General features: G+C 41.2%; 1 protein-coding gene across 2 annotated transcripts in view; it reads left to right on the top strand.

Annotated features, from left to right (window-relative positions):
* LOC129860167 (gastrula zinc finger protein xLCGF3.1-like) overlaps positions 1-12,779 on the top strand; it is a 76,098-nt gene that overhangs the window by 50,028 nt on the left and 13,291 nt on the right. Inside the window, exons 2-3 of one of the 2 annotated variants that reach the window (XM_055930533.1) lie at positions 3,503-3,754; positions 6,341-11,113. The exons of the other annotated variant lie outside the window; for it this stretch is intronic. Coding sequence (XP_055786508.1) covers positions 3,544-3,754; positions 6,341-7,440 — 1,311 coding nt within the window. The 5' untranslated portion in view covers positions 3,503-3,543 and the 3' untranslated portion in view covers positions 7,441-11,113. Of the gene's footprint in view, positions 1-3,502; positions 3,755-6,340; positions 11,114-12,779 lie in introns of those variants that run through there. 2 annotated transcript variants of the gene reach the window in all.

Here is a 12,779-nt window from a genome sequence, read left to right as displayed (position 1 = left end):
TTACAACTGCGACCTGGCCAAGATAAAGCAAAGCAGTTTGACGCATACAACAGCACATAGTTACACATGGAGTAAAACAAACATACAGTCAATAATACAGTAGAAAAATAAGTCTATATACAATGTGAGCAAATGAGGTGAGATAAGGGAGGTGAAGGTAAAAAAAGGCCATGGTGGCGAAGTAAATACAATATTTTCGAACTTATGGCTGATTCACGATATCTACATTTCGTTTTTCTCTAAATAAGCGTTGTACAATTAAAGGTCAAATACACTGCCTTTCAAACAGTCAATAGTCTAATGAATTCAGGGCTTGTGAAGTTAAACCTAGGCTAAATCACCGATCTGGCTTTCAAGTCTATGAAAATGCCATTTTTTTGTTACAAATGTAACTAGAACCATGCATAATGCACATTCACTAATAATGACTTACTTCTTGTAGCAGGTATTAGGCTGTAGAAAATTAACACAGGTCTCATCAACAATCTCTCAAGCCCACGTGCTAGTGACTAGCCAGCTAATCTTTATATTTCAAGTTTAGTCAACTTGGATCTATTTGATAACAAGGTAGAACAGTTGAATTGTTATGAACACACCATTCTGTCTCCAACTGTTTGAAAAGCTTGTTAGCCTGTCCTCTTTGTTCACATGTTAAAATCAAGGGGCCTACCTTGTTTCTCAGAATGAGAACGAGTTGCCAATTCCTTACAGTGCATTCGGAAAGTATTCAAACCCCTTCCTCTTTTTCCACATTTTGTTACGTTAACCTTATTCAAAATGTTCCTCGTCAATCTACACACAGTACCCCATAATGACAAAGCGAAAACAGTTTTTTTGAATTTTTGGCAAATTTGTAAAATAATAAAAAGCATTGTACTCTATTTGCTGTGAGACTCAATGTAGCTCAGGTGCATCCTGTTTCCATTGATCATCCTTGAGATGTTTCTACAACTTGATTGTTGTCCAGCTGTGGTAAATTCAATTTAAAATGAAAATGGCTGTGCAGCGACGCTCCCCATCCAACCTGACAGAGCTCGAGAGGCTCTGCAGAGAAGAATGGGAGAAATTCCCCAAATACAGGTGTGCAATACTTGTAGTGTCATACACTAGAAGACTCAAGGCTGTAATCACTGCCAAAGGTGCTTCAACAAGGTGCTGAGTAAAAGGGTCTGAATACTTATGTAAATGTCATATTTTATTTGCCAAAAATTCTACAAAGCTGTTTTTGCTTTGTCATTATTGGGTATTTAATCCTTTGTACAATAAGGCTGTAATATAACAACATGTGGAATACGTCAAGGGGTCTGAATACTTTCTGAATGCTCTGTGTGTGAATTTAGGAAATCTACTATAGGTTTAGTGCATTTACATTGTGCAGCCTAATTTATAGTGTGAACTAGAGGTCGACCGATTATGATTTTTCAACACCGATACCGATTATTGGAGGACCAAAAAAAGCCTCTACCGATTAATCGGCCGATTTTTATTTATTTATTTGTAATAATGACAATTACAACAATACTGAATGAACACTTATTTTAACTTAATATAATACATCAATAAAATCAATTTAGCCTAAAATAAATAATGAAACATGTTTAATTTGGTTTAAATAATGCAAAAACAAAGTGTTGGAGAAGAAAGTAAAAGTGCAATATGTGCCATGTAAGAAAGCTAACGTTTAAATTCCTTGCTCAGAACATGAGAACATATGAAAGCTGGTGGTCTTCAATATTCCCATGTAGGAAGTTTTAGGTTGTAGTTATTATGGGAATTATAGGACTATTTCTCTCTATACGATTTGTATTTCATATACCTTTGACTATTGGATGTTCTTATAGGCACTTTAGTATTGCCAGTGTAACAGTATAGCTTCCGTCCCTCTCCTCGCTCCTACCTGGGCTCGAACCAGGAACACATCGACAACAGCCACCCTCGAAGCAGCGTTACCCATGCAGAGCAAGGGGAACAACTACTCCAAGTCTCAGAGCGAGTGACGTTTGAAACGCTATTAGCGCGCACCTCGCTAACTAGCTAGCCATTTCACATCGGTTACACCAGCCTAATCTCGGGAGTTGATTGGCTTGAAATCATAAACGGCCATGCTTGAAGCATTGCGAAGAGCTGCTGGCAAAACACACGGAAGTGCTGTTTGAATGAATGCTTACGAGCCTACTGCTGCCTACCACCGCTCAGTCAGACTGCTCTATCAAATCATAGGTCATTAATATGGTCGAATCCGGAAACTATCATCTCGAAAACAAAACGTTTATTCTTTCAGTGAAATACGGAACAGTTCCGTATTTTATCTAAAGGGTGGCATCCATAAGTCTAAATATTCCTGTTACATTGCACAACCTTCAATGTTATGTCATAATTACGTAAAATTCTGGCAAATTAGTTCGCAACGAGCCAGGCGGCCCAAACTGTTGCATATACCCTGACTCTGCATGCATTGAACGCAAGAGAAGTGACACAATTTCACCTGGTTAATATTTCCTGTTAACCTGGATTTCTTTTAGCTAAATATGCAGGTTTAAAAATATATGCTTCTGTGTATTGATTTTAAGAAAGGCATGGATGTTTATGGTTAGGTACAGTCGTGCAACGATTGTGCTTTTTTCACAAATGAGCTTTTGTTAAATCATCCTCCATTTGGCGAAGTTGGCTGTCTTTGTTAGGAAGAAATAGTCTTCACTCAGTTCGCAACGAGCCAGGCGGCCCAAACTGCTGCATATACCCTGACTCTGTTGCAAGAGAAGTGACACCATTTCCCTAGTTAAAATAAATTCATGTTAGCAGGCAATATTAACTAAATATGCAGGTTTAAAAATATATACTTGTGTATTGATTTTAAGAAAGGCATTGATGTTTATGATTAGGTACACGTTGGAGCAACGACAGTCCTGTTTCGCGAATGCGCACCGCATCGATTATATGCAACGCAGGACACGCTAGATAAACTAGTAATATTATCAACCATGTCTAGTTAACTAGTGATTATGATTGATTGATTGTTTTTTTATAAGATAAGTTTAATGCTAGCTAGCAACTTACCTTGGCTTCTTACTGCATTTGCGTAACAGGCAAGCTCCTCGTGGAGTGCAATGTAAAGCAGGTGGTTAGAGCGTTGGACTAGTTAACCATAAGATTGCAAGATTGAATCCCCGAGCTGACAAGGTAAAAATCTGTCGTTCTGCCCCTGAACAAGGCAGTTAACCCACCGTTCCTAGGCCATCATTGAAAATAAGCATGTGTTCTTAAACTGACTTGCCTAGTTAAATAAAGGTGTAAAAATACCGATTTCCGATAATGAAAACTTGAAATCGGCCCTAATTAATCGGCCATTCCGATTAATCGGTCGACCTCTAGTGTGAACCTTGTATAATTTGAAATTAATTGAATGGTTTGTTAATGCTTAGCTACCTGATCTAATATAGTTTGAGAATAAAAGTGCCAGAACTTTCAAGACTTTTTGTGTCCATTTTTTTTATTACTACAGGCCGACTCATATTAAGTCTGAGGCCGGTAACATCAACAGTGATGACAAACCCAGCCTGCCTCTCTCCTTCCACACTGAGTCCAAACCTACAGTCACTGGATCCTGATTGTGAAAGTGGAGCCCAGTTTGCACAGCAGGATCCAGAGATGGCATCAGTGAAGCTGGAAGACTGCAGTCAAACACTGGAGCTGAATGTCAACATTAAAGATGAAGAAGAAGAGGAGGATAAGAAACGGACATCTGTTACTCGTGGTAAGAGCATGAGTAACAGACCGCCATAAGTTTTGACCCAGTCTATTAATAGGTTTAATTCTGTAATTCTGACAACACACATCCCTGAACAACTGGGCTATCTGGAGTTATCAGAGAGTAGACTAAAGAAGTGAAGTAGACAAACTGCCAGTGTTTTAAAGTTCTATGAAATTAGTCTGTGTAGTTACTAACCCTTGTGATAGTGAATGGAGGATTATATGACTCATAATTTTCGCACCTTTTTGGCTTAGGTTGTTGAATAGCTAGGCTTTTTTTTTAAGGCTGACCCAATTTAGTCGATTGGTCGATAGGCTGTTGGTCAACCAATATGTTTTTAGTCGAGCAGTGGCATATATATATAAATAAAATAATATAAGGCACACAAGACACCTGTCTGATTCACGCCTGTCTGAGTGGACTAGTCCATTGCCTGTCTGAGTGGACTAGTCCATTGCAGAGGCCGCGGGGATGGCACACACCTGTATATCCAGTAGTGCTTTTACTGTTAATTCACATAATTTCTAATCTACAATGTTTGTTTAATTACGGTAATGCACAATATATTATTATTATTACAGTCTTTCCATTGTCATTGTAAGAGTTTACACATTGTTTGCAGAGCAACAACCTAGGCTACACTTGTGAGAAAAACGTTTTGGTTTATTTCATTGCATTTACAAGTTGTCAATTTATTAATTGACAGGAGCGCTCTAGACAGTCTTGAGTAAGGACACGCACCTATGCTACCTGGCTTGATTACACATATAAGTAGGCCTATAGTCTACCTGGCCTGATTACACATTGAAGTAGGCCTATAGGCTAGCTGGCCTGTGTGCAAATGTAGGCCTATAAATGTGCCCATTTGAGGATCTGATACTATTTCTGATTGTCTTAACTCATTGGACAGGAAAAGGCACAACTCTCACTCATGACTATGTTTTTGTTTTAAGCAAGTTTAAAATATTGACGTTTGAAGGGCATTGAAGACCGAAACGTCAATGTTTTAAACTTGCTTAATAAAACTTAATAAAACTAAGATTCTTTAAAATGGTGAGCGAGTGTGTGCCTTTTCCTGTTCAATGATGTTTACACATTTTGAGGTTACAACTCTACTCACGTTGGTTGAGCACCTTCTACTTCTTTCCAAATGTGATTGTCTTAACTCACCATCACTGTGGAGTTTCTCAAAGTCATTTTTCTTCGCCTCAAACAGCAAGTAAACAAAGTCTGGTTTTACAACCAGTGAGAATGACAATAGTTCCTCAATGTAGCCTATTTGAATAGGCTACCCTCTCTCTCCCTTTCGATAACCACTCAGCATGAAAGGGGGAAAAATGTAATGCTCTGATCCAGTGGAAACGTCATAAAATAGGCCTACCTGATTACTTCTTATCCCTTGTACAAAATAGCCTACAGCTCTGTCTGTCTGGAGCTCACTGGCACGGGAAACTCTAAGGGCGCAGAATATTTTATTCAATGTTGCAAGTTTGCTAGCAAGGGCCAGACCAAATGATTAATTGATACAATGTTTCAAGTTCCTTGCAGTCGGGCCATGCATAGCCAATGTGATTTGTAGAATATTTATTTTCATAAGAAATATGTTCTACATGCAGGCTGCAGTGTTTTTATTGTTGGCTTTATGTAGGCTATCTTTACATATTGGCAATAGAAGTAACTTTTAGACTTGAATCATTTTAATATAATTATAATTTATTTACATGACATTGATTTGAGATATGAAGACATTATTATAAATTAATTTAAAAGGTTCCATGAAAATGTGCAGATGAAAATCATAACTGACACGCAGATCAGTAGAAATGGCACGATAACCTGCCAACCTCCAAATGGAACAATCTGTTGACCGCTGGTGTAGCCTATTATCAGCAACTTCAGGAGGGTGACGGCAGAATCTGAGAAGGCCAGCAGCAGTGGGGAGGAGGAGGGTCTGGGACAGGCCAGCAGCAGTGGGGAGGAGGAGGGTCTGGAACAGGCCAGCAGCAGTGGGGAGGAGGAGGGTCTGGCACAGGCCAGCAGCAGTGGGGAGGAGGAGGGTCTGGAACAGGCCAGCAGCAGTGGGGAGGAGGAGGGTCTGGAACAGGCCAGCAGCAGTGGGGAGGAGGAGGGTCTGGAACAGGCCAGCAGCAGTGGGGAGGAGGAGGGTCTGGAACAGGCCAGCAGCAGTGGGGAGGAGGAGGGTCTGGAACAGGCCAGCAGCAGTGGGGAGGAGGAGGGTCTGGAACAGGTTTTTTTCTTCTGGTTAGGCTATATTGATCTCTGGCTCCCTCTTTAGTAATTTGTGTCTTGATTTTTTTTCTTGCGGTGCTTAAAGCATCAGACAAGCTCAGTAGCTTACATATAGTTGATTTTATTCAAACAAAGGGTCTGTCTAATATTTGGAAAAATACACGTTTTAAAATGTCTACCAATTGATTGGTCAAAAGAACAGATGACTCTGTCGACCAGGATAATTTTTTTTGTCGGGACAGCCCTAATAGCTTTATTCCCTGTATTGTACAGCCTACTGATATGAAGTCATATGTATATCACCCCAACTGACTGGTTCTTCTGATGTTGTTCACACAGGAGATCATGTTGAGACATTCTCTACATCCAGAGAGCAACAGCAGGAAAATCACAGAGCTAAGAGGTCTCACCCCTGCCCACATTGTGAGGAGATTTTCCCATTTCTATCAAAGCTAAAAATACACCTAAAAATACACACAGGAGAGAATCTCTATTCCTGCACTGACTGTGGGAAGAGTTTAAAAACATCACAGGCTCTGACAGTTCATCAGAGAGTGCACACTGGAGAGAAACCTTACTCCTGCTCTGATTGTGGGGAGCGTTTCTCTCATCAGAGCAACTTAAAAACACACCAACGTATACACACAGGAGAGAAGCCTTACTACTGCTCTGACTGTGGAAAATGTTTCACAACATCAACTGGGCTAAAAGTTCATCAGAGAACACACACAGGAGAGAAGCCTTACTTCTGTCCTGACTGTGGGAGGAGTTTCATAACATCACGGACTCTGACAGTTCATCAGAAAATGCACACTGGCGAGAAACCTTACTACTGCTCTGATTGTGGGGAAAGTTTTTCTCAACAGAGCAATTTTAAAACACACCAACGTACACACACAGGAGATAAGCCTTACTACTGCTCTGACTGTGGAAAGGGTTTCTCTCAACAGATCCACTTAAAATGTCACCAGCGAATACACACAGGAGAGAAGCCTTACTCCTGCTCTGACTGTGGGAAGGGTTTCTCCCAACAGAGCAACTTAAAATGTCACCAACGCATACATAAAGGAGAGAAGCCTTACTCCTGCTCTGACTGTGGGAAGTGCTTCACAACATCAACTGAGCTAAAAGTTCATCAAAGAGGACACACAGGAGAGAAGCCTTACTCCTGCTCTGACTGTGGGAAGAGTTTCTCCCAACAGGGCAGCTTAAAAATACACCAACGTATACATAAAGGAGAGAAGCCTTACTCCTGCTCTGACTGTGGGAAGTGCTTCACAACATCAAGCGAGCTAAAATCTCATCAGAGAACACACACAGGGGAGAAGCCTTACTGCTGCTCTGACTGCCAGAAGAGTTTCTCCCAATTGGCTACCTTAAAAACACATCAACGTATACATAAAGGCAAGAAGCCTCATCAGTTGTCTCAGGCCAGTTAAGATTAAAGTCACTCCATCACTGCATTCTCATCTCATAAAGGAAGTGGTAACAGTGAATTTGATAACATTAAGACTAACACTCATTTGTAATCCTATTGTTTCTCACTGACAACTGTGCAGAGGAAAGGGAGCGTTATAGAATGTCATTGGAAATATATATTTTTTGGGGTGGTGCTGGAGATGTTGAATATGACGTTGAAACATTTAAACATTTTCCTTTAAGGCAAAAACAAAAGGAGGGTGGTCGGTTGGTCGGGGTGGATAGGTCAGCATATAACATGAATGTCTAGCAACCCAAAGGTTTCATGTTCAAATCTCATCACGGACAACTTTAGCATTTTAGCTAATAAGCAACTTTGCAACTACAATACATGACCAAAAGTATGTGGACACCTGCTCGTCTAACATCTCATTCCAAAATCATGGGCATTAATATGGACTTGGTCCCCCCTCTGCTGCTATAACAGCCTCCACTCTTCTGGGAAGGCTTTCCACTAGATGTTGGAACATTGCTGTGAGGACTTTCTTTCATTCGGCTCGAAGTCAGCGTTCCAATTCATCCCAAAGGTGTTCGATGGGGTTGCGGTCAGGGCTCTGTGCAGGCCAGTCAAGTTCTTTCACACCGATCTCGATAAACCATTTTTGTATGGACCTCGCTTTGTGCATAAGAGCATTGTCATGCTGAAACAGGAAAGGGCCTTCCCCAAACTGTTGCCACAAAGTTGGAAGCACAGAATTGTCAAGACTGTCATAGTATGCTGTAGCGTAAAGATTTTCCTTCACTGGAACTAAGAGGCCTAGCCCGAACCATGAAAAACAGCCCTAGACCATTATACCTCCACCAAACTTTACATTTGGCACTATGCATTGGGGCAGGTATCGTTCGCCTAGCATCCACCAAACCCAGATTTGTCCATCAGACTTCCAGATGAGGTGTGATTCATCACTCCAGAAAGTCCAATAGCTTTACACCACTCCAGCTGACGCTTGGCATTGCGCATGGTGATCTTAGGCTTGTGTGCAGCTGCTCGGTCATGGAAACCCCTTTTTTGTGAAGCTCCCGACGAACAGTTCTTATGTTGACGTTGCTTCGAGAGGTAGTTTGGATTTCGGTAGTGAGTGTTGCAACCGAGGACAAACGCGCTTCAGCACTTGGCGGTCCCGTTCTGTAAGCTTGTGTGGCCTACAACTTCGCAGCTGAGCCGTTGTTGCTTCTAGACGTTTCCACTTCACAATAACAGCACTTATAGTTGACCGGGGTAGCTCTAGCAGTGCATAAATTTGATGAACTGACTTGTTGGTAAGGTGGCATCCTTTGACAATGCCACTTTGAAAGTTGCTGAGCTCTTCAGGCCATTCTACTGCCAACATTTGTCTATGGAGATTGCATGGCTGTGTGCTCAATTTTATACACCGGTCAGTAATAGGTGTGGCTGAAATGGCCGAATCCACAAATTTGAAGGGGTGTCCACATACTTTTGTGTGTGTATATAGATATAGAGAGATATATAGATAACTCAGCAAAAAAATAAATGTCCTCTCACTGTCAACTGCGTTTATTTTCAGCAAACTTGACGTATAAATATTTGTATGAACAGAAGAGTCAACAACTGAGACATAAACTGAACAAGTTCCACAGACATGTGACTAACATAAATTGAGTAATGTGTCCCTGAACAAAGAGGAGGGGGGTCAAAATCAAAAGTAACAGTCAGTATCTGGTGTGGCCACCAGCTGCATTAAGTACTGCAGTGCATCTCCTCATGGACTGCACCAGATTTACCAGTTCTTGCTGTGAGATGTTACCCTACTCTTCCACCAAGGCACCTGCAAGTTCCCGGACATTTCTGGGGGGGAATGGCCCTAGCCCTCACCCTCCGATCCAACAGGTCTCAGACGTGCTCAATGGGATTGAGATCCGGGCTCTTCGCTGGCCATTCCTGTCTTGCAGGAAATCACTCACAGAACGAGCAGTATGGCTGGTGGCATTGTCATGCTGGAGGGTCATGTCAGGATGAGCCTGCAGGAAGGGTACCACATGAGGGAGGAGGATGTCTTCCCTGTAAAGCACAGCGTTGAGATTGCCTGCAATGACAACAAGCTCAGTCCGATGATGCTGTGACACACCGCCCCAGGCCAATGACGGACACTCAACCAAATCGATCCCGCTCCAGAGTACAGGCCTCGGTGTAACGCTCATTCCTTCGACGATAAATGCAAATCCGACCATCACCCCTGGTGAGACAAAACCGTGACTAGTCAGTGAAGAGCACTTTTTTCCAGTCCTGTCTGCGACGGTTGGTTTGTGCCCATAGGCGACGTTGTTGCTGGTGATGTCTGGTGAGGACCTGCCTTACAACAGGCCTACAAACCCTCAGTCCAGCCACTCTCAGCCTATTGCGGACAGTCTAAGCACTGATGGAGGGATTGTGCGTTCCTAGTGTAACTCGGGCAGTTGTTGTTGCCATCCTGTACCGCAGGTGTGAGGTTCGGATGTACCGATCCTGTGCAGGTGTTGTTACACGTGGTCTGCCACTGCGAGGACAATCAGCTGTCCATCCTGTCTCCCTGTAGCACTGTCTTAGGCACCTTACAGTACGGACATTGCAATTTGTCTTCATGCCTCCTTGCAGCATGCCTAAGGCACGTTCACGCAGATGAGCAGGGACCCTGGGCATCTTTATTTTGGTGTCAGTAGAAAGGCCTCTTTAGTGTCCTAAGTTGTCATAACTGTGACCTTAATTGCCTACCGTCTGTAAGCTGTTAGGGTCTTAACGACCGTTCCACAGGTGTATGTTCATTAATTGTTTATGGTTCATTGAACAAGCATGGGAAACAGCGTTTAAACCCTTTCCAATGAAGATCTGTGAAGTTATTTGGATTTTTACGAATTATCTTTGAAAGACAGGGTCCTGAAAAAAGGAAGTTTATTTTTTTGCTAAGTTTATATAGTGTACTCAGCATGTTAGGTTAGCATGTAACTATTTAGCATGCTAATTTATGTTAACAACCTCAAATTGGAATAAGTAAAATATTATACGTATTGCATATTCATAACAATTGTACATAACAAATTCATATGAATTGTAATTCGTAACATACTATATTCGTAACGACTCATATACATTCGTAGGCCAATGTAATGTAACATAATATACTGGTATCATACTAAAGTGAGCGGTATGGATTTTTGTAAGATATAATACGTTTTGATCTGACAGCAAGTTGTCTCAGAGCTTTGACCGTTGTTGCATCTGTGGGTCGCTCTGGATGGGAGTCTGTCAGATGACTAATGTGATGTAGATGTCGAGCGGCTTCGCTGCAAATAGATTGTATGTTTTAAATATTCAACAATGATAATAAATAAAATAAAAAGTTATTCCCCTGCAGGTAGAGATGGTGTGATGATCAGTTCTCTGTGGGAATTAGTTAGTAGATACATGTATCAGATAGAGATGGTGTGATCAGTTTTCAACATTAGTTTGGGTGGATTCTTTTTTTACTACATAATGACTTTTGTTTAATGATACACAGGCTATGAAATGACTAGGTGTTTATTACATTGTCTTATAAAACTAGATTGATTACTTTAGTCATTGATACATTTATTTGGATAACTGCAATTAATGTAATTGTTCTGCCTATGAAAAATAAACATTCTACATGAATTTGTGCTGGTTTAACCTTTTGTATTTTCTGTATAGTTAACCCAAAAAACAATGTTTTTGTTTAATTCTGTCACGTTCCTGACCGGTTTTCTGTTATTTTGTATGTGTTTGACGGTCAGGGCGTGAGTTTTGGGTGGGTAGTCTATGTTGTGTGTTTCTATGTTTGTTAAGGGTGACCTGATATGGCTCTCAATTAGAGGCAGGTGGTTTTCATTTCCTCTGATTGAGGGACATATTAAGGTAGGTGTTTTCACATTGTTTGTTGTGGGTGGTTGTCTCCTGTGTCTATGTCGTTGCGCCACACGGGACTGTTTTCGGTTTGTTTGGTTTATGTAGTCTGTTTCCTGTTTCATGCGTTCTTCACGTTATATGTAAGTTCGTGTCCAGGTCTGTCTACATCGTTTATTTGTTTTGTAGTTTATCAAGTATAGTTCGTTTTTTTCGTCTTGTTTAAATAAATCATGTCATTTCACGACGCTGCGTTTTGGTCGAATCCCTGCTCCTCCTCTTCGGATGAAGAGCATGCACAGGGGAAGACCAGGAAGTTGATCTCAGACTTCTAATTAGGACTGGGATACTATTCAGAGTTGACAAATTCCACCCTCCAAACCTACAGTCACTGCGTACTGATTGTGACAGTGGAGCCAAGTTTGCACTGCAGGGTCTAGAGATGTCATCGGTGAAGCTGGAAGACTGCAGTCAAACACAGGAGCTGAATGTCAACATTAAAGATGAAGAGGAGGAGAAGATTGGGAAATCTGTTAATCATGGTAAGAGCAGGTTCTATCTAACTATAAATTCTCTTGATAAATTAGACCTCCATAAGTTATCACGCAGTCTATTGTTAGGTTGAATTCTGTAATTCTGACATCCAATTCTCTTCAACGCTTTTGAATGAGGAAAATGTTGAATTGGAATTTGGGTTAGTTTGTGAATTGCCTAATTGAAATGGAATTGACCCGAACAGTTGATAACCCTTGCGTTAATGAGTAGGGGATGATATAGATAACACTTTTCAAAGTGAAGTTGGTTTTTGAACCAATATCTGCGAGATTAAGATCAGTAAAACATATATTTACCACCACCCCACGAAAGTACTTCAATATATACTTAAATATGTTTTTTACTGGTACCTGCTACATTCAGACACTTGTCGGCGTCCTAGAGAAAAATATACTTGTTCCTGAGTCTCAGCTTGTAGGCCAAATTTTTCGGACGATACAGACAGAAGTTGTTGTCTCCTGGTCTGACAAACAACACCGCAGCTCTGCCACGGAAGGACGACATCAGCGGATGCGGTAGATTGAGACGCAGCCCATGCAAATATAAATCTAATGCTTAAACAGAAGGATTTTGATGGGAATTTCTTTATTATAATGCTCACCAAGTGTTGGCTAGCTAACTGCAGAGGCATAACTGTAGCTAGCTAACGTTAGCAAACGTACTTAACTAAATTTAGCTATGTAGCAAACGTTAGCTGGCGTTATTATTAGGCCTACCAACTAGGTCAGCTAGCTAACAAGTTACCATAGCACATTGTACAGAATATACTTTCCATGTAGTATATTGAGTTTGTGTTTGTATTAGCTAGCTAGTTTTCTAACATTGACTAGCTACTGTAGCTAGCTAAATTACCTAACCTACAGCTGGCAAATAGCTATGCTACTCGCT

The sequence above is a fragment of the Salvelinus fontinalis genome, chromosome 7 (genome assembly GCF_029448725.1).
Source record: "Salvelinus fontinalis isolate EN_2023a chromosome 7, ASM2944872v1, whole genome shotgun sequence".
Lineage (NCBI taxonomy): Eukaryota > Metazoa > Chordata > Actinopteri > Salmoniformes > Salmonidae > Salvelinus > Salvelinus fontinalis.
This window is presented reverse-complemented; position numbering and strand designations above follow the sequence as displayed.